This window comes from Agelaius phoeniceus, chromosome 38, assembly GCF_051311805.1.
Source record: "Agelaius phoeniceus isolate bAgePho1 chromosome 38, bAgePho1.hap1, whole genome shotgun sequence".
NCBI lineage: Eukaryota > Metazoa > Chordata > Aves > Passeriformes > Icteridae > Agelaius > Agelaius phoeniceus.
In genome coordinates this window covers 1,055,153-1,076,002 of record NC_135304.1, presented here as the reverse complement: position 1 = coordinate 1,076,002, position 20,850 = coordinate 1,055,153, and the positions used below count along the sequence as shown (strand labels likewise).

The window sequence follows — 20,850 nt, the reverse complement described above, 5'->3', positions numbered from 1 at the left end:
TTGGGGGGGGTACTGGGGGGCACTGGGATGGGTGGGGGGGGGTACTGGGGATACTGGGGATGGGATGGGTGCGGGGGGGGGTACTGGGGAGCACTGGGATGGGTGGGGGGGGGTACTGGGGATACTGGGATGGGTGTGGGGGGGTACTGGGAGCACTGGGATGGGTGTGGGGGGGGTACTGGGAGCACTGGGGCCGCCCCTCCCCCAACGAGCCAGGGCTGCAGCACCGGGAGCTTTATTGGGGACACGGGGGGAGGGGACAGGTGTGACACTGGGGTGACACTGAGGAGTGACAGGTGTGATACAGGTGAGGGCTGGCACGGTGCCAGGTGCCGGTGACAAGGGACAGGGGGTGGCACAGATGGTACAGGTGCCCTCAGGTACCACAGGTGCGAGTGACACAGGTGACACCAGGTACAGGTGGCACAGGTGCCAGGTGCCCTCAGGTGCAGGTGACACAGGTGACACCAGCTGCAGGTGCCAGGTACAGGAGTCCCAGGTGTCCCCAGGTGCTCTCAGGTGTCCCCAGGTGTCCCCCAGGTGCTCTCAGGTGTCCCAGGTGCTCTCAGGTGTCCCCAGGTGCTCTCAGGTGTCCCAGGTGTCCCAGGTGTCCCCAGGTGCTCTCAGGTGTCCCCAGGTGCTCTCAGGTGGCCACGGGGGGCAGCCCCACCTGTGCTGTCAGCACCGGCCCCTCCCGGCCTGGGCACAGCACCAGCACCTGGGGGGGGAGGGGAGGGCACCGTGTGACCCCCCCAGATGTCCCCATCTGTCCCCAGGTGTGTCCCCAAATGTATCCCAGGTGTCCCCAATGTCCCCAGGTGTGTCCCCAGGTGTGTCCTGAACCCCCCCAGGTGTGTCCCAAATGTATCCCAGGTGTCCCCAGGTGTGTCCCCAGCTGTCCCAGGTGTCCCCGTATGTGTTCCCAGGTGTGTCCCCCAGGTGTCCCCATCTGTCCTCAGGTGTGTCCTGAACCCCCCCAGGTGTGTCCCCAGTGTCCCCAGCTGTCCCAGGTGTCCCCATGTGTGTCCCAGGTGTGTCCCAGTTGTCCCCAGCTGTGTCTTGAACCCCCCCAGGTGTGTCTCCAGTGTCCCCAGGTGTCCCAGGTGTCCCCAAGTGTCCCCAGGTGTGTCCCCCAGGTGTGTCCCTGAACCCCCCCAGTTGTCCCCAGGTGTCTCCAGGGTGTCCCCAGGTGTGTCCCAGGTGTGTCCCCATCTGTCCCCATCTGTCCCCCAGGTGTCCCCAGGTGTCCCCAGGTGTGTCCCAGGTGTCCCCATCTGTCCCCAGGTGTCCCCATCTGTCCCCAGGTGTCCCCAGGTGTCCCAGGTGTCCCCAGGTGTGTCCCAGGTGTCCCCATCTGTGCCCAGGTGTCCCCAGGTGTCCCCAGGTGTCCCCATCTGTCCCCCAGGTGTCCCCAGTGTCCCCCCCCCCCCCCTCACCTGCAGCCTCCCCGGGCCCCCCCCCGGCTCCAGCCAGGTCCCGAACAGGAAGCGCAGCCCCGGCAGCAGCAGCGGCACCTGGGGGGGGGAGAGACCCCCAAAAATGGGGAGAAAATCCCCAAAATCGGGGAAAGAAATCTCAAAAATGGGAAAAAAAAACAAAATCGGGAAAAGAAATCTCAAAAATGGGAAAAAAAAACAAAAATCGGGGAAAGAAATCTCAGAAATGGGAAAAAACCCAAAAATCGGGGAAAGAAATCTCAGAAATGGGAAAAAAAAACAAAAATCGGGAAAAGAAATCTCAAAAATGGGAAAAAAAACAAAAATCGGGGAAAGAAATCTCAAAAATGGGAAAAAAAAACAAAAACCGGGGAAAGAAATCTCAAAAATGGGAAAAATCCCAAAAATCAGGAAATCTCAGAAATGGGAAAAAACCCAAAAATCAGGGAAAAGAAATCTCAAAAATGGGGAAAAACCCCAAAAATCAGGAAAAGAAATCTCAAAAATGGGAAAAAAAACCAAAAATCAGGAAAAGAAATCTCAAAAATGGGAAAAAAACCAAAAATCGGGGAAAAAAAATCCAAAAAATCGGGAAAAGAAATCCCAAAAATTGGGTAAAAAAACCCCAAGATCAGGAAAAGAAATCCCAAAAATGGGGAGAAGAAATCCTAAAAATCAGGAGAGAGAGACCCCAAAAAAGGGGAAAACCCACCCCAAAATAGGGAAAAAAATCCCAAAAATGGAGAAAAAAATTCCAAAAATTATGAGAGACCCCAAAAATGGGGGAGAGAGAGACCCCAAAAATCAGAGAGAAATCCTAAAAAATTTGGGAAAGAAATCCCAAAAGTTGGGGAAGAAATTCCAAAAACTGGGGAAGGAGCAAATTGTGGGAAAGTTTCCAAATTAGGGGGAGGAACCTAAAATTGGGGATTTGGGGGGGATTTTGAGGGATTTGGGGATGTTTTGGGGTATTTTTGGGTATTTTTGGGGTGGTTTTGGGGTACCTTGATGCAGGGGGGCTGCAGCCATTTCGGGGGGGGATTTTTGGGGTTATTTTGGGTATTTTTGGGTATTTTTGGGGTGTTTTTGGGGTTATTTTTGGGGTGTTTTTGTGTACCTTGATGCAGGGGGGCTGCAGCCATTTCGGGGTGGGTTTTTGGGGTTATTTTGGGTATTTTTGGGGTTATTTTGGGTATTTTTGTGTACCTTGATTCAGGGGGCTGCAGCCGTTTCGGGGGGATTTTTGGGGTTATTTTGGGTATTTTTGGGGTTATTTTTGGGGTGTTTTTGTGTACCTTGATGCAGGGGGGCTGCAGCATTTTGGGGTGGGTTTTTTGGGGTTATTTTGGGTATTTTTGGGGTTTTTTTTGGGTATTTTTTGGGTATTTTTGGGTACCTTGATGCAGGGGGGCTGCAGCCATTTCGGGGTGGGTTTTTGGGGTTATTTTGGGTATTTTGGGGTTTTTTTTGGGTATTTTTGGGTACCTTGATGCAGGGGGGCTGCAGCCGTTTCGGGGGGGATTTTTGGGGTTATTTTGGGTATTTTTGGGGTTATTTTGGGTATTTTTGGGTACCTTGATGCAGGGGGGCTGCAGCCGTTTCGGGGGGTATTTTTGGGGTTATTTTGGGTATTTTTGGGTATTTTTGGGGTTATTTTGTGTACCTTGATGCAGGGGGGGCTGCAGCCATTTCGGGGTGGGTTTTTGGGGTTATTTTGGGTATTTTTGGGGTTATTTTGGGTATTTTTGGGGTTATTTTGGGTATTTTTGTGTACCTTGATGCAGGGGGGGCTGCAGCCGTTTCGGGGGGGGGGTGGCAGCGCAGCAGCAGCACCAGGTTGGGGGTCGGGGGGGCCCCCCCGGGCAGCAGCACCCCCAAAGTCAGGCGCAGGCGGGGGCCCCAGCCCCTGCACCTGGGGGGGGCAAAAAGGGGGGGTCAGGGACCCCAAAATCCCTCCCAGGGACCCCCAAAAAAACCCACCCAGGGACCCCAAAATCCACCAGGAATCCCAAACATCCCCCCAGGGACACCAAAATTCTCCTCAGAGACCCCAAATCCACCCCAGGGGACCCCCAAATTCCCCCCCAGGGAGCCCCAGATTTTCCCTCAGGGACCCCCAAAACCTCCCCCAGAGACCCGAACTCCACAGGGACCCCCACATTTTCTCTCAGGAACCCCAAATTTCCCCCCCCAGGACCCCCAATCCCACAGGGACCCCAAAATTTTCCCTCAGGGACCCCAAATTTTCCCCCTGGATCTCAAACCCCCCCTGAGGGACCCCCAAAGCCCCACCAGGAACCCAAATTCACCCACAGGGACCCGAAATTTTCCCTTCAGGATCCCGAATCCCACAGGGACCCCCCAAATACCCCCCTGGGACCCCAAATTTTCCTTCAATGACCCCAAATTTTCCTTCAGGGACCCCAAATTTCCCCTCAGGGACCCCAAATTTCCCCCCCCAGCACCTCAAATCTCAGAGACCCCAAACCCCCTCCAGGGAACCTTTCACCCTCCCCTATTTTAGGCACCCCCCCCCCATTTTTTGGGGGTCCCCCCCCGGACTCACGGTGGCCGTCAGGGTGAGGGGGGGGTCCCCCCCTTTGGGGGCGGCGCCCCCCCCCAGGGCTCGGGCCAGGCCCCGGGCGGCCGCCAGGCGCAGCCCCCCCAGATCCTGCTGGAAACGGCCGAGCATCCCTGGGGGGGCAGGGCAGGGGGCACCCATGGGTGCTGGGGAACCCCCCATGGGTGCTGGGGAACCCCCCCAGTCCAGGGAGACCCCCCCCAGTCCGGGGAGAACCCCCCAGAAACCCAAAATCCTCCCCCAAACCCACCCCAAAACCCCAAAATCCCTCCCAAAACCTCAAAAATCTCCCCCAGAAACCCAAAATTCCCCCCCAAACCCACCCCAAAATCCCCCCCAGAACCCCAAATCCCCCCAGGGCACCCCAAACCCCATTAAAGGGGGGGTTACCCTCCCTTGGAGCCCCTCCCCACCCAATAACCCCCCCCCAGAAGGACCCCAGACCCCAATTTCCCGCCATGGGTGCCCCCCTTGTGTTCCCCCCCATTGAAGACCCCAGACCCCAAATCTCCCCCATGTGTGCGTCCCGACCCCATAACCCCCCCCTCAGAAGGACCCCAGACCCCAATTCCTGCCCCACCCACCAAGGGGCGTCCCCTCTAAACCCCCCCCTGCCCCATAACTCCCCTCTCCAGTGAAGACCCCAGACCCCAATTCCCGCCCCCCATGGGCGCCCCCCCACCCCCATAACCCCCCCCCAGAAAGACCCCAGACCCCAAAATCCTCTCCCATGGGTGTCCCCCCACCCCAATTCCCTCCCCCAATGAAGCCCCCAGACCCCAAATTTGCCCCCCCCATGGGTGCCCCCCCCCCCCCCATGAAGCCCCCAGACCCAATTCCCCTCCCCCCGCTCACGGGGGGGCGTCCTCGCGCTCCCTCAGGGCCCGATCCACGAAGAGCCGCGTGCGGGGGGGGGAGGGGCAGGGCGGGGGAGGGGCGCGGGGGGGGTCTCGCCGCCCCCCCCGGCCCCGCGACCCCCCCCCCAAATCCGCGCGGCGCCGCAGCATCCGGATGGACAGAGCGCCCCCTGCCGGACGGAGCACCCGGCGACCCCCGACTCAATTTCGGACCCCCGACTCAATTTGGGACCCCCCCCCTCAATTTGGGACCCCCGACCCAATCTGGGACCCCGACTCAATTTGGGACCCCCCCCCCTCAATTTGGGACCCCCCCCTCAATTTGGGACCCCCGACTCAATTTGGGACCCCCGACTCAATTTGGGGACCCCCCGACCCAATTTGGGACCCCCGACTCAATTTGAGACCCTTCCCCATTTTAGAACCCCCGACTCAATTTGGGACCCCCCGCCTCAATGTGGGACCCCACCCCATCACTTTGGGACCCCTCCCCTCAATGTGGGACCCCCCGACTCAATTTGGGACCCCCCCATAAGTGCCCCCACCCTATCTGGGACCTCCCCACCCTTCAATTGGGTGCCCCCCATCCTCCCCCCCTCATTTTGGGACCTCCCCCAACTTTGGGACCCCTCCCCCCCCTCATTTTGGGACCAGCCTCCATTTTGGAACCCCCGCAAATCCACCTTGGGACCCCCCCTCCCCCCCCCCCCATTTGGGAACCCCCCCCCCGACCCTGGGTGCCCCCCCCCCCAACCCCCCTGTCCCCCCCCCCCCCCCATCGCTCGGACCCCTCCCCACCCCTGGGACCGCCCCCCGGTTTCCCCCCCCCCCTAATTCCAGCCCCAGTTCCCGCCCCGGTAGTTCCCGCCCCGGTGCCCGTTCCATGCCCGGTGCCGCCGTTCGGTAACCGGTGCCCACCCCCGGTGCCCGCACCGTGCCCGGTGCTCAGCAGCGTGTTCAGTGCCCCCCCCTGGTGCCCGGTGCTGCCCCCGTGCCCGGTACCCCCCAGTTCGGTGCCCCCCGTTCAGTGCCCCCCGTGCCCGCACCGTGCCCGGTGCTCAGCAGCGTGTTCTCCTCCCGCCCGTAGCGCCCGAAGCACAGCCCGGTCACCACCTCCTGCACGGGGGGCACCCAAAGGGTGGGTGGGGGCACCCAAAGGTGACAGAGGGCACCCAAAAACACGGGGGGGGGGCCGCAAAAGGTGAGGAGGGGGCGGCCGGGGTGAGGGTGGGGGGGGCAGCCAAATATAAGGGGGGGCACCCAGGGGTGAGAATGGGCACCCAGGGTATGGGGGAGGCACCCAGGGGTGACGAGGGGGCACCCAATTGTGGGTGGGGGGCACTCAAATACACGGGGGGGGGGCACCCAGGGGTGGGGGGGAAGCACCCAAAGGTGAGGAGGGGGCACCCAGATACAGTGGGGGCCACCCAAAGGTGATGGGGAGGGGTCACCCAGGGGTGCGTGGGGGGCACCCCAATTGTGGGTGGGGGGCACCTAAAGGTGATGGGGGGTGCTAAAATACAGAGGGGCCACCCAAATATACGGAGGGGGCACCCAGGGGACACCCATAGGTGAGGGTGCACTGAGGAGATGTTTTGGGGTGGTTTTTGGAGTATTTGGGGGAAGTTTGGGGGTCCCCACGTCCGTTTGAGGCTCAGAGTGAATTTGGGGCGTTTGGGGATATTTGAGGGGGATTTGGGGATATTTGAGGGGGATTTGGGGTGTTTTGGGGGGACCCTCCTGCATTTTCAGGCTCCCAGGTGGAATTTGGGGATATTTGGTGTCACCTGGGGATATTTTGTGGTATTTGGGGGTATTTTGTGGTATTTGAAGATATTTGGGGTATTTTGGGGGTCCCAGGAGATCCCAGGACGGAATTTGGGGCATTTGGGGATATTTGAGGGGGATTTGGGGATATTTTGGGGTGGTTTAGGAGGATTTTGGGGGTTTTTGGGGTTCCCACCTGCGTTTTGAGGCTCCCAGGGTGGAATCTGGGGATATTTGGGGCTATTTCAGGGAGATTTAGGGATATTTTCGGGGTTTTTGGGGCTCCCACCTGCATTTTGAGGCTCCCAGGGTGGAATTTGGGGATATTTGGGGCTATTTCAGGGAGATTTAGGGATATTTTGGGGTTTTTTGGGGTTCCCTATCTGCATTTTGAGGCTCCTAGGGTGGAATTTGGGGATATTTTAGGGGGATTTAGGGATATTTTGGGGTTCCCTATCTGCGTTTTGAGGCTCCCAGGGTGGAATCTGGGGATATTTGGGGCTATTTCAGGGAGATTTAGGGATATTTTGGGGGGGTTTTTGTCATTCCCCACCTGCATTTTGAGGCTCCTAGGGTGGAATTTGGGGATATTTGGGGCTATTTCAAGGAGATTTAGGGATATTTTCGGGGTTTTTTGGGGCTCCCAATCTGCATTTTGAGGCTCCCAGGATGGAATCTGGGGATATTTGGGGCTATTTCAGGGAGATTTAGGGATATTTTTGGGGTTTTTTTGGGGTTCCCCACCTGCGTTTTGAGGGTGCAGAGCAAGGTCCTGCCCCGGTAGAGCCGCAGCTCCCCTGAGGGGCCCGGGGGGGTCCCCAAAGCCACCAGGGCAGCCCCCAGACCCCTCCCGGGCAGCGCCGCCCCCGCCAGCCCCGAGATCGGCCCCGGCAGCCGCAGGGCCCAGAGCCGGCGGCCCTGGGGGAAAACGGGGGTCAGGGGGGGAAAATGGGGGGCAGGGGGGAAATGGGGGGGTCCCAGAGGGGTTTGGGGGGTCCCAGAGGGGTCTGGGGGGGTCAGGGAGGGGAAATGGGGGGGGTCCCAGAGGGGTTTGGGGGGTCCCAGAGGGGTTTGGGGGGTCCCAGAGGGGTTTGGGGGTCAGGAGGGGAAATGGGGGGGTCCCAGAGGGGTTTGGGGGGTCCAAGAGGAGTCTGGGGGGAAGTTCGAGGGTCCCAGAGGGGCTTGAGGGGGAGATTGGGGGTCCCAAATGGATTTGGGGGAATTTGGAGAATCCCAGAGGGATTTGGGGGGGAGATTGGGGGTCCCAAATGGATTTGGGGGGAATTTGGGGAATCCCAGAATGGTTTAAGGGGGATTCCAGAGGGATTTGGGGTGGGGGGGGGCTTGTGATGGGCTGAGGGCGGTTTTGGGGGGAATTTGGGGGAGATTTGGGGGTGATTTGGGGGAGATTTGGGGGAGATTTGGGGGTGATTTGGGGGGAGATTTGGGGGGTGATTTGGGGGTGATTTGGGGGTGATTTGGGGTATTTGGGGGTTCTTAGGGCAGCCAAAGGGCAGGTTTGGAGTAATTTGGGGAGATTTGGGGGTGATTTGGGAGTGATTTGGGGGTGATTTGGGGTATTTGGGGGTCCCTGGGGCAGCCAAAGGGCAGGTTTGGGGGAATTTGGGGGATTTGGGGGAATTTGTGGATGATTTGGGGGTGATTTGGGGGTGTTTGGGGTCACCTGGGGGCTGAATGCCTGCAGGGTCCCATCGGCCGTGGCTGCCAGGAGCCCCCAGTCCTGGGGGATCAACCCCGCGGGGCGCGAGCCCAGCACCCCCAAAACGCGGCCCTGCTCCCCGGGACCTGGGGGGGCAAATCCTCAATGACCCCCCCAAAATAACCCCCAAATCCCCCCCAGCACCCCCAAAACGCGGCCCTGCTCCCGGGACCTGGGGGGGCAAATCCTCAATGACCCCCCCAAAACAGCCCCCCAAAAAAATCCCAAAATAATCCCAAAACCCAGCCCTGCTCCCGGGACCTGGGAGGACAAATCCTCAATGACCCCCCCCAAAATAACCCCAAAAAATCCCAAAATAATCCCAAAACCCGGCCCTGCTCCCGGGACCTGGGGGGCCCCAATCCTCAATAACCCCCCCAAAACAACCCCAAAATAACCCCAAAATATCCCCCCAAACTCCCTCAGCCCCCCCCAGAGCTCCTCATGACCCCCCTAAAACCCCCTTAGGATCCCCCAGGGGGCCCCCCCAAAGGCCCCAGGACCCCCCAAACCCCCCCAGGACCCCCCATTCTCACCGGCTGAGCCCCCGCAGGGTCCCATCCCTGCAACCCGAACCCCTCAAAACCCCCTCAGCACCCCCCAAACCCCCCCAGGACCCCCAAACCCCCCCAGGACCCCCCATTCTCACCGGCTGAGCCCCCGCAGGGTCCCGTCCCTGCAACCCAAACCCCTCAAAACCCCCCCAGGATCCCCCCCCCGGACCCCCCTACAGGCCCCAGGACACCCCCAAACCCCCCCCAGGACCCCCCAAACCCCCCCAGGACACCCCCAAACCCCCCTCAGGACCCCCCAAACCCCCCCAGGAGCCCCCTATAACCCCCCCAGGAGCCCCCTACAGGCCCCAGGACCCCCCAAACCCCCCCAGGACCCCCCATTCTCACCAGCTGAGCCCCCTGAGGGTCCCATCCCTGCAACCTGAACCCCTCAAAACCCCCCCAGGATCCCCCCCCGGACCCCCCTACAGGCCCCAGGACCCCCCAAACCCCCCAGGACCCCCCCAAAGGCCCCAGGACCCCGCCAACCCCCCCCAGGACCCCCCAAACCCCCCCAGGACCCCCCATTCTCACCGGCTGAGCCCCTGAGGGTCCCATCCCTGCAACCCAAACCCCTCAAAACCCCCCCAGGATCCCCCCCCGGACCCCCCCTACAGGCCCCAGGACCCCCCAAACCCCCCCAGGACCCCCCAAACCCCCCCAGGACCCCCCATTCTCACCGGCTGAGCCCCCTGAGGGTCCCGTCCCTGCAGGCCACCCCCAGGCGGCACCGCCCGTCCCCGGGGCCGCGGGGAGCCACGAACGCGGGGGGGGACGGAACCCAGCCCTGGGGGGGACAAAAATGGGGGTCAGGGGCACCCCAAAAGGGTCAGGGGCTCCCCAAAAGGGTCAGGGGCTCCCCAAAAGGGGCTGGGGCACCCCAAAAGGGTCAGGGGCACCCAGAGGGGTCAGGGGTACCTCGAAAGGGGCTGGGGCACCCCAAAAGGGTCAGGGGTACCCTGAAAGGGTCAGGGGTACCCAGGGGGGTCAGGGGCACCCCGAAAGGGTCAGGGGCACCCCAAAAGGGGTTGGGGTACCCCAAAAGGGTCGGGGGCCACCCCAAAAGGGGTTGGGGTACCCCAAAAGGGTCGGGGGCCACCCCAAAAGGGTCAGGGGCACCCTAAAAGGGTCAGGGGCACCCTAAAAGGGTCAGGGGCACCCAGAGGGGTCAGGGGGCACCCCGAAAGGGGCTGGGGTACCCCAAAAGGGTCAGGGGTACCCAGGGGGGGTCAGGGGCTCCCCAAAAGGGGCTGGGGCACCCCGAAAGGGTCAGGGGCTCCCCAAAAGGGGCTGGGGGCACCCCGAAAGGGGCTGGGGCACCCCGAAAGGGTCAGGGGTACCCCGAAAGGGGCTGGGGCACCCCAAAAGGGTCAGGGGCACCCAGAGGGGTCAGGGGCACCCAGGGGGTCAGGGGTACCCCAAAAGGGGCTGGGGCACCCTAAAAGGGTCAGGGGCACCCTAAAAGGGTCAGGGGTACCCCAAAAGGGTCAGGGGGCACCCTAAAAGGGTCAGGGGCTCCCCAAAAGGGTCAGGGGCCACCCGAAAGGGGCTGGGGCACCCCAAAAGGGTCAGGGGTACCCCAAAAGGGGTTGGGGTACCCCAAAAGGGTCAGGGGCACCCCAAAAGGGTCAGGAGCACCCCAAAAGGGTCAGGGCCACCCGAAAGGGGCTGGGGCACCCAGAGGGGTCAGGGGCACCCTAAAAGGGTCAGGGGCCACCCAAAAGGGGCTGGGGCACCCTAAAAGGGGCTGGGGGCACCCAGAGGGGTCAGGGGTACCCCAAAAGGGTCAGGGGCACCCCAAAAGGGTCAGGGGCACCCTAAAAGGGTCAGGGGCACCCCGAAAGGGTCAGGGGCCACCCCAAAAGGGGCTGGGGCACCCAGAGGGGTCAGGGGCACCCCAAAAGGGTCAGGGGCACCCTAAAAGTGTCAGGGGTACCCAGGGGGGTCAGGGGTACCCCAAAAGGGCCTGGGGGCACCCAGGCAGGTCCCAAGAGAGCCTTGGGAGAGTCAGGATGGGGCTGGGGGCACCGAAAAGGATCCCAAAAAGATTTTGGGGGTCCCAGTTGGATTTTGGGGTTCCCCAGGTGTATTTTGGGGTTCCCCAGGTGTATTTTGAGGTGTTTTGGGGTGGTTTTGAGGTGTTTTTGGGGTACATTTTTGGGGTCCCACGTTGCAGATGACGGTGAAGGCCTCGGGGTCCAGCACCAGCACGGCCCCGGGGGTTTTTGGGGTGGTTTTGGGGTTCCCAGGTGTGTTTTAGGGTGGTTTTGGGGTGTGTTTTAGGGTGGTTTGGGGTGTGATTTTGAGGTGATTTTGGGGTTGTTTTTGGGTGTGTTTTGGCGTGTTTTTGGGGGTATTTTGGGGTGTGTTTTGGGGTGTTCTTGGGGTGATTTTGGGGGTGTTTTTGAAGTGATTTTGGGGGTGGTTTTGGGGTGTGATTTTGAGGTGATTTTGGGGTACGTTTTGGGGTGTATTTGAGGTGTTTTTGGGGTGATTTTGGGGTGATTTTGGGGGTGTGTTTTGGGGTGTTTTTGAGGTGATTTTGGGGTGATTTTGAGGTGTTTTTGGGGTGTTTTTGGGGGTGATTTTGAGGTGTTTTTGGGGGTGGTTTGGGGTGATTTTGGGGTGGTTTTGGGGGTGTTTTTGAGGTGATTTTGGGGTGATTTTGAGGTGTTTTTGGGGTGTGTTTTGGGGTGTTTCTGGGGTGATTTTGGGTGTGTTTTTGGGGTGATTTTGGGGGTGTGTTTTGGGGTGATTTTGGGGTGGTTTTGGTGGTGTTTTTGAGGTGATTTTGGGGTGATTTTGAGGTGTTTTTGGGGGTGATTTTGAGGTGTTTTTGGGGTGTGTTTTGGGGTGGTTTTGGGGTGGTTTTGGGGTGTGTTTTGGGGTGTGTTTTGGGGTGTTTTTGGGGTACATTTTTGGGGTCCCACCTTGCAGATGACAGTGAAGGCCTCAGGGTCCAGCACCAGGACGTCCCCGGCCTCGGTGCCCAGCACGGGACAGTCGGGGGTGCCCTCGGGACCCCCCCTCGGCAGCGCCCCCAGACACGTCACCACCGTCTGGGGACAGCAATGGGGACAATGGGACACTGAGGGGGACAATGGGACACTGAGGGGACACGGGGACAGCAATGGGGACAATGGACACTGAGGGGGACATGGGGACAGCAATGGGGACACTGGGACACTGAGGGGGACACAGGGACAGCAACGGGGACAATGGGACACTGAGGGGGACAGGGGGACAGCAATGGGGACAATGGGACATGGGGGGACACGGGGACACCAACGGGGACAATGGGACACTGAGGGGGACACTGGGACACTGAGGGGACACAGGGACAGCAATGGGGACAATGGGACACTGAGGGGGACACTGGGACACTGAGGGGGACACAGGGACAGCAATGGGGACAATGGGACACTGAGGGGGACATGGGGACAGCAACAGGGACACTGGGACATGCAGGGACACAGGGGACACAGGGGGGGACACAAAACAGGACACAGGGGACACATGGGTGACACAGGAGGTGACAAACAGGTGACACAGGTGACTCACAGGTGCCACAGGAGGGAGCACAAGTGACACAGAAGGGGGACACGAGTGACACAGGTAATGCACAGGTGACACACAGGTGACAGAGGGGGGCACACAGGTGACAGAGGGGGGCACACAGGTGACACACAGGGGACACACAGGTGACACACAGGTGACACACAGGGGACACACAGGTGACAGAGGGGGACACACAGGTGACACACAGGTGAGACACACACAGGTGACACACAGGTGACACACAGGTGACACTCCGGAGGTGGCCCAGGTGCCACAGGTGCCACCCACCTGTCTCTGCAGGGGCCGCCCCTTGTGCAGCGCCACGAAGGGCCCCAGCTCGGGGGGGGGCAGTGCCAGCAGCCTGGGGGGGGCAGGGGGGGCACCTATGGCACCCCGGGGACCCCCCCCCATGGCACCCAGGGACCCCCAGGGACCCCCCCATGGCACCCAGGGACCCCCAGGGACCCTCAGGAACCCCCCCATGGCACCCAGGGACCCCCGGGACCCCACCCATGGCACCCAGGGACCCCCATGGCACCCAGGGACCCCACCCATGGCACCCAGGGACCCCCATGGCACCCAGGGACCCTCAGGAACCCTCAGGGACCCCCCCATGGCACCCAGGGACCCTCAGGGACCCCCCCCCCATGGCACCCAGGGACCCCCGGGGACCCCCCCATGGCACCCCCAGACCCCCCTGACCCCACAGGGACCCCCCCAGGACCCCCCAAATCCCATAAGGACCCTCCAAAACCAACGGGGACCCCCCAGACCCCACTGGAACATCCCCAAAACCCTGTGGGAACCCCCCCCTAAACCCCCTGGGGACCCCCCCAGGAACCCCCAACCCCCCTCAGATCCCCCTGGGACCCTCCCAGGACCCTCCCCAGGACCCCTGGGAACCCCCAAACCGCACAGGGACCCCCCCAGACCCCAGAGGGACCCCCAGGACCCCCCACTCACCGCAGCGACTGCGCCGTCAGGGGCACCTCGGCCTTGTCCCTGGGACCCCCCAAAATCCAATCGGGGAGGGGGGGGCTCAGGCTGCCCCCCCCACCCCAAAAGGACCCCCAGTGACCCCAAAAGGGACCCGAATTTATGGGAACCCCCCCCCCCCAAAAAGTGACCCCTCCAAGGCACCCAGGATTTTGGGGATAGCCCTCAAGTGATCCAGATTTTTGGGAGCCAAAATTGCCCCCCAAAATTCAAAATTTCCCCCAAATTCCCCCTAAGGACCCAAATTCCTCCCAGAGACACAAAATTCCCCCCAAAAAACCAAAAATTCTCCCAGGGGCCCAAAATTTCCCCCTCAGGGACCCAAATTCCTCCCAGGGACCCAAAAATCCTCCCAGGGACCCAAAATTTTCCTCCCAAAACCCAAAATTTCCCCAAGGACCCCAAAATTCCCACTTAAAGAGCCAGAACTCATCCCCCAAAATGCAAAATTCCCCCCAAGGCCCCAAATTCCCCCCAAAGACCCCAAATTCCTCCCCCAAAACCCAAAATCCCTCCCATGGACGCAAAATTCCCCCCTCAGTGATCCCAAATTTCCCCTCAAAATTCCCTCCCAAGACCCCAAAAATCCCCCCCCCCCCAAAAAAAAAAAAAAACCCCAAATATTTTTTTGTGGTGTCCCCAATCCCCCCTCCCCATTTATTTTCACCTCCCCCCGGCCAAAATCCGGGGTCGCCCCCACCTCAAATCCTCCAACATCTCCTTCAGCATCAGGGGGTCGATCTGATCCTGCAGGACCCCCCCCAAAATAAAAACAAAAAAACCCCAAAATAACCCCAAAAAAACAAACAAAAAAAACAAAATAAAATCAACATCAGGATGACTGAAACCCCCCCGGGCAGAGCTGGGGGGGTCCCAAATTTGGGGAGGGGTCCCCCCCAAACGCCCCCTCCCTGCCCACCTGCTCTGCCTGCAGCCACAGGTCCCTCTCGAGGGGCTCGGGGGCGCGGGGGGGCAGCGAGAATTTGAAGAAGGGCCGAAGGTTCCGGTACACGTAGAGGGCGGGGCCGGCGGCCACGACCACCGCGGGGCCCCCCCCGGCACCGGCCCCGGAGCCCCCCGAGCCCCCAAAGGCGGGGCCGAACGCCCCCAGCCCCGCGGGGGCCTCGGGCAGAGCCAGGCTGGAGATGGAGCCCGCGCCCCTCACCACGGCCAGGCGGGGCCCCCCCGGCCCGCGGGGCACCCCCACCACCAGCTGGGGGAAAATGGGGGGGGTCAGGGGGGGAGAGACCCCCGGGAACCCCCCCAGAACAAACCAGGGACCCCCCGGCCTGCAGGAGACCCCCACCACCAGCTGGGGGAGGAAATGGGGGGGGGGGGGTGAGGCCACCGGGAACCCCCCCAGAGCCCCCCAGAACAGCCCAGAGCCCCCAAGGACCCCTGGGATACCCCAGGGACCACTCCGGACCCCCCAGAACAACCCAGGGCACCCCCACCACCAGCTGGGGAGGGGGAAAATGGGGGGTCGGGGGAGGGAAAGACCCCCACGATACCCTAAGGACCCCCCACATTGCACCCAGGGACCCCCAGAGCCCCCCAGGACCCCCTCCCCAGTTCAGAATCACCTTGTGGTCGCCGTCGCCATGGAGATCAACCAGCGCTGGAAGGGGGAGGGGCTCAGGGGGACCCCGGGGGGTGGGGGCGGTGGGACACCCCCAAACCCAGGGGAACCCCCCAGAAATGATCCCCCCTCCCCCGTCCTCCCCCAGCCAGGGGAAACCTCTCAGCGACCCCCACCCAGAGACCCTCCCCAATGAGAGACCCCCAAACCCACAGCCCCCCCCAAACCCACAGATCCCCCCCAAACCCACAGCCCCCCCAAACCCACAGATCCCCCCAAACCCACAGATCCCCCCTCACCCACAGATCCCCCCAAACCCACAGACCCCCCCTCACCCACAGATCCCCCCAAACCCACAGACCCCCCCTCACTCCCAGTCCCCCCTCACGACGCCCCCCCCCTCATACGGAGACCCCCCCCCCCACCTCCAGCCCTCCCCTCCCTCAGAGACCCCCCCCCCTATACCCCAAACCCCTCCTCACACAGAGACCCCCCCCTCACCACAAATCCCCCCTCACGGCCCCCCTCACCCATGCACCCCGGGAAGCTGCACAGCCCGGCCAGGGGGTCCTCGTGAGCCTCCAGCCATAGTGAAGCGCTGCGGGGGGGTCGGAGCGTTGAGGGGGGGGCGAATCCCGACACCGGGACCCCCCAAAACCCCCCAGAAACCGCCCAAAAACCGCCCCTCCCCCACCTCTCCTCAGCCGCCGCCATCGCGTTGCCACGGCAACGCGGGGATTTGCCGCCCGGAAGTGACGCGATCCCGGTAGCCCCGCCCACTCGCGCTCTACACCAATGAACCCGCGATTTTCCTGACCACGCCCCTTTGCCAGAAGTCCGCCATCTTTGTAGTTCCGCGACTTACGCTTTACGTGCGGGTGACGTCACCGAGCCGCGCCTGCGCGCTGCCCCTTTCCGCCTTGGAGACGCCGTGGTGAGGCCGCGCTCGAGGGGTTCGGGGGGAATTTGGGGATTTTTGGGGGAATTTGAGGAGATTGGGGCTCTTTGAGGGGGTCAGAAGGGCGGGGAGGAGCTGGGGGAGGGGGATGAGGTGGCTCGAGGCGGTTTTGACGAGCCTGGCGGGTCTTGGGGGCGATTGTGAGGCCTTGAGGGGGGCCTGGGGGGGTTTTGAGGGGTCCCGGCGTTTTTCTTGGGGGGCTGAGGCGTTGGGCGGGGTCCTGAGGGCGCTGTGAGGCCTTGACGGGTTCGGGGTTATTTGTGGGGGGGGTCCATGAGGCTTCGGGAAGGATTTGTGGGGGCTCAGAAAGGCCCAAGAGTCTTTGGGGGGACCCTCTAAGGGAGGAAAGCGGGAGGAGGAAAATCAGGGAGGTTTTCCCCCAAAAATAGAGACAGAAGGGTCTGAAGACCCTCCAAAATCCACCCTAAATTTGTTGGGAGATCCCTGAGGGTCTCCCCTTTATTATTGGGATGTGGGGAATCCCCCCCTAACCCCTACGAATCCCCCCCCAGCCGTCACCATGCAGCTCTTCATCCGCGGCCAGACCCTCCTCACCCTCGAGCTCTCCGGCTCCGAGACCCTCGCCCAGATCAAGGTGAGAGCCCCCAAATTCGGGCTGTGCCCCTCCCCAATTTCCCTCCCAGGTTTTGGGGTGCTGACCCCCCCCCCGTTTGTCCCCTCCCCCAGGAGAGGGTGGCCGAGCTTTCGGGGATCCCCCCCGAGGACCAAGTGCTGCTCCACGCCGGGACCCCCCTGGACGATGAGGCCGTGCTGGGGCAGAGCCCCCTCCCCGAATTCACCACCCTGGACCTCTCCACGCGCCTGCTGGGTGGTAATTACAGGGGAGCCGCTAATTATCGGGCTGGTAATTAGCAAAACAACCCCCCCAACAGCCCAATTTCCTTCCTCCCCCCAGGTAAAGTCCACGGCTCCCTCGCCCGCGCCGGCAAAGTGAGGGGCCAGACCCCCAAGGTGAGTGCTGAGGGGGCTCCCCCCAGCTTTGAGGACCCCCACGGGGTTTGGGGACCCTACCAGGGTTTTGGGGACCCCCCTGACCCCCCGTTTTTCCATCAGGTGGCCAAGCAGGAGAAGAAGAAGAAGAAGACGGGGCGGGCCAAGCGGCGCATGCAGTACAACCGGCGCTTCGTCAACGTGGTGCCCACCTTCGGCAAGAAGAAGGGTCCCAACGCCAACTCCTGAGCACAATAAAGGAATTTGGGCTCTGTTCCCAGCATTTTGGGGCTTTTCAAGCTGTTTTTGTTGCTTTTTTTGAGTTTTGTTGACTTTATTTTAATGTGGGTTGTGAAGTGTTCAGAGTGGTTTGGGGGTGAAGTTGGGCTAGAAGGGGTTAATGGGGTTCCCGAGCAGCTGATGGGGTGTTTAATAAGAGGGAGGAGCTTAATGAGCGTTAATTTGGAGTCTGCTAATGAGAAGACGCTGTCTGGGGAATGAGTGTCTAAGGGGGAGGCGGAAAGAGCCGAGCGGTGCCGGAAATACCCGAGCGCAGAGGGGGGCGGGGCTGAAGGAGCCGAACAGTGACGGAAATACCCGAGTGCGGCGGTGGGCGGGGCTGGCGGAGCCGAAAGGTGGCGGAAATACCCGATTAAAGCCGAGAGACGCCCGGAAAGAACCGGAAACACCCGATTGGCGGAGCGTGGAGCTGAAAAACCATCAAGAGAATTAATTAATCGCTCTGAACCCTTCAGAGCGGTGGCGGGAGTTGCCGAACGAATTCGGGTGTGGAATTCCCAAAAAAAACTCCCCCAAAACCCCCTCGGGCATTCCCCTCACGGCCTCACCCGCCAGGGGGCGCCCCACGGCCCTCGCGCCTTTCCCGCCTTTTCTCCTCCCTCAGCGCTCACGCCCCGCCCCTTTTCCCGGCATGCCCTGCGCGGTATTTAAGCTGCCGCGAGGGAGCAAGGCGGCCATTTTGTTCCAGCAGCGGTCGGAGAAGGTGAGTTACGGATTTTTCTGGGATTTACCTGAATGGGACATGGGGGGAGTTCAGGGGGGTGCAGGGGCCTTTATAACCGCGTTTCCTCCCCTCTGCCTCATGGGGAGCAGTCTGGAGTCTTCCAGGCCCCGTTCCCCTCACGGTGCAGCCGCTGTGTCCCTCCCTGAGGGGTTCCGTGAGGGCGCCGCGCCTTCCCCAGGGGCTGCTCGGGGATGAGTCTCTCACAGACCTGTGCTGATGGCGCGGTGAAGAACTTATAAAGTTCTCTGAGGGCTCGTCTTGCCCCGACCTGGGGATTTGCTATCTCATATGATCGTATTCTTTGACTCTAAAACATTTTCGTTTTGTTTTCTTTTTAGTGCTTCTACCCGCGAAATGCTGCTTCTGCCTGAGGTGAGTCGTTTTGGGTTTAATAACCTGGATTTGAGGGCAGCAGTGCTGCGGGGATGATCACCCTGAACTCTCTCTTGCTGATGGGTCAGTGGAGAAGCTTCTGGAATATTCTGAGTGGCACTGACCTAGGGGGGGGCTCCAGATCTCTTTGGGAGGGTTTAGGACCCTCATGGAATAAATCAGAATCACAAGTGGGGGGGTAAATCTTTTTGTGGGACATAAACCACGTGTGGAGGTTCAGATCCACTTGGGACCCTCATCCAGGGCTCTAAATGCCCGTGGGATTTAAATTTATGAAGTTTACATAAAGATCTGCTTTGTTCAAATCGTTATTTTAATAGCTTTTTTCTTTGTTTTTAAGGGAGGAGCCATGAGCGCTCAGGTGAGTCTGGGGGTTTGCGGATGGAATTTTGGGTTTTGGGGAGGGGATTTTGGGGTTTTTTTGGGGTCCCCCCTGCCGAGGATGAGGCGATACCGCCCCAGACTGAGCCCTGTGATTGATCGGTTCCCCCTGAGGCTCTGGAGGGACCCGGGGGGGTTTGGGGGGTCACAAATGGGGATTTTGGGTGTTTCTGTGTGAGCCTTGGGTTGTGGAGAGATTTTGGGGGATTTTACAAGAGTTTCAAAGCTCTGAAATTCGTTTTAAATTCTTTCTTTTACTAGCTTTTACATCATGGAATCCTCATCCGCGGGTTCCCCCTGGTCCCTGCCCAGGTGAGTTCCCTTTTTTGGGGTAAAAATGCGGAATTTTCTCCCCCCGAGGTGCAGATTCGGGGTCCCCCCACGTTTGTGGCTGTTCGGTGAGGAGTGACAATGACAAGCATATGGCTGAGGGCCCCTGATGCCACGTGACTGCTGAGAGCAGCTGCTAATTCACTAATTAATGCAAATTTATTCTTACTAATTAATTGCTTTATAAGAGTTTAAATCAGTAAACGTAATTAATTTGTATTTTGTAGCGTTAAGAAGTGGAAGAGACCTCGGACCACCATGAAGTGAACACAGAGCCCCCCTAAGGTCAGAATCCCCCTAAATCCCCCCACATTTAAAGCAATGACCATGAGGCCCCACAATTGATAAAATAATTTAAATTTAATTAAATAACAACCAATAATTTATATTTTGCAGCGGGAGATGTCCGAGCCCTGGGTGACCTTCAGACCACCCTGAAGTGACCCCAGTGACCCCAATCAGGTCAGAGCCCCCCTAAACCCCCAAACCCCTCCCCAGCCCCCCCATTCCGAAGGGATGACACCCCCTGAGCTGGAGGATGATTCCAATGGCAGCAGAGTTACCAAAGCCCTGATCGGATTTGGGGAGGGGGCTGCACCCCCTGGGCGGGTCTGAGCCCCCCCGACCCCTCCCTGAACCCCCCAATTTCCTTCACAGCCACGGGACCCCCCTGACCCCCCCAAATTCCAGCTCAGCCGCGGGGGCTGCGGGGCCTGGTGAGTGCTGGGGGCTCTGGGTGGGTTTGGGGTCCCTCACATAAGGATTGGGGGTCCCAGGGTAGGGTTTGTGGTTCTTGGGGGGAAGTTGAGGGTCCCAGGGTAGGGTTTGGGGTCCTTGGGGTGAGGTTTGAGGTCCCTGAAAAGGGATTTAGGGTCGTGGGGTGGGTTTGGGGGACCTTGAGTGAGATTTAATTGGATTTGGAGATGATTGGTGGGATTTAGGGTCATGAGGTTGGGTTTGGGGATCCTTGGGTGGGATTTAGGGGTTCCTGGAATGGGGTTTGGGATCCTGGGGTAGCGTTTGGAGGACCCAGGTTGGGATTTGGGACCATGGGATGGGATTAGAGGGTCTCAAGGTGGATTTTTGGCTCCCTGGGGTGGGATGTGGGGTCCCTAAAGTTGGATTTGGGATCATGGGGTGGGACCTGGGGGGCCCAGGGTAGAGTTTGGGGTCATGGAGAGGGAATGAAGGGTCACAAGGTTGGATTTTGGGGTGCCAGGTTGGGATTTGGGATTGAGGGATGGGATTTGGGGTCTCAGGCTGGGATTTGGAGTTCCAGGGTGGGATTTGGGGGTCTCGGGCTGGGATTTGGGGTTCCAGGGTGGGATTTGGGGTCACAGGTTGGCATTAAGAGTTCCAGGATGGCTTTGGGGGTCTCAGGGCAGGATTTGGGGTGCCAGGGTGGGATTTGGGATCCCCGGTTGGCATTGGGGAGTCTCAGGGTGGGATTTAAGATTGAGGGCTGGGATTTGGGGGTCTCAGGGTGGGATTTGGGGTGCCAGGCTGGGATTTGAAGGTGCCAGGCTGGGATTTGGGGTTCCAGGCCGGGATTTGGGGGTTCCAGGCCCCCCATGAGGAAACCCTCACCTGTCTGACCCCCCTGGCGAGCCCAGGACCTGCAAAGGTGGAACCCCCTGGAGCCCCCGGGGGGAGAGGAGGCCGAGAGGTCCCAGCGGGGACGGTCTGAGGGGGCCTGGGGGGCTTTGGGGGGGATTCTGGGGGGATTTTGGGGTGTCCATGGCTCACACTGACCCCCCTCAATTCA

The 20,850-nt window shown here is 60.5% G+C and overlaps 2 protein-coding genes and 3 non-coding genes across 7 annotated transcripts; 4 read left to right on the top strand and 1 right to left on the bottom strand.

Moving 5' to 3' along the window:
* Positions 1–501: 501 nt before the first annotated feature.
* BBS1 (Bardet-Biedl syndrome 1) lies at positions 502–15,802 on the bottom strand. Of its 3 annotated transcripts, none has more exons than XM_077172458.1 (19): positions 15,743–15,802; positions 15,579–15,646; positions 15,053–15,087; positions 14,389–14,682; positions 14,170–14,216; positions 13,437–13,475; positions 12,762–12,834; positions 11,846–11,974; positions 9,596–9,702; positions 8,691–8,709; positions 8,326–8,427; positions 7,386–7,559; positions 5,921–5,990; positions 4,874–5,044; positions 4,003–4,130; positions 3,235–3,348; positions 2,554–2,576; positions 1,437–1,514; positions 502–718 (listed from the first exon to the last, which is right to left on the bottom strand). In XM_077172458.1, the coding sequence occupies exons 1-19, from the start codon at positions 15,760–15,762 to the stop codon at positions 679–681; spliced, it is 1,731 nt and encodes a 576-aa protein (XP_077028573.1). In that variant the 5' UTR covers positions 15,763–15,802; the 3' UTR covers positions 502–678. The 3 variants fall into 3 exon arrangements, with proteins under 3 accessions (XP_077028573.1, XP_077028572.1, XP_077028571.1); XM_077172456.1 differs by lacking the exon at positions 2,554–2,576 and adding an exon at positions 2,922–2,956 and having other exon boundaries at positions 503–718; positions 3,248–3,348; XM_077172457.1 differs by lacking the exon at positions 2,554–2,576 and having other exon boundaries at positions 3,211–3,348.
* A 42-nt stretch (positions 15,803–15,844) lies between these two features.
* On the top strand, positions 15,845–17,256 carry LOC129133910 (ubiquitin-like FUBI-ribosomal protein eS30 fusion protein). Its single transcript, XM_077172481.1, has 5 exons — positions 15,845–15,982; positions 16,519–16,601; positions 16,694–16,838; positions 16,923–16,978; positions 17,081–17,256. The coding sequence occupies exons 2-5, from the start codon at positions 16,527–16,529 to the stop codon at positions 17,204–17,206; spliced, it is 402 nt and encodes a 133-aa protein (XP_077028596.1). The 5' UTR covers positions 15,845–15,982; positions 16,519–16,526; the 3' UTR covers positions 17,207–17,256.
* A 1,142-nt stretch (positions 17,257–18,398) lies between these two features.
* Positions 18,399–18,472, top strand: LOC129133926 (small nucleolar RNA SNORD26). The gene has a single exon (XR_008536099.2). It is a non-coding gene; the product is annotated as a small nucleolar RNA SNORD26 (small nucleolar RNA).
* A 334-nt stretch (positions 18,473–18,806) lies between these two features.
* Positions 18,807–18,874, top strand: LOC129133922 (small nucleolar RNA SNORD31). Its single transcript, XR_008536095.1, has one exon. It is a non-coding gene; the product is annotated as a small nucleolar RNA SNORD31 (small nucleolar RNA).
* Positions 18,875–20,651: 1,777 nt separating this feature from the next.
* Positions 20,652–20,777, top strand: LOC129133923 (small nucleolar RNA SNORD22). The gene has a single exon (XR_008536096.2). It is a non-coding gene; the product is annotated as a small nucleolar RNA SNORD22 (small nucleolar RNA).
* Positions 20,778–20,850: the final 73 nt, after the last annotated feature.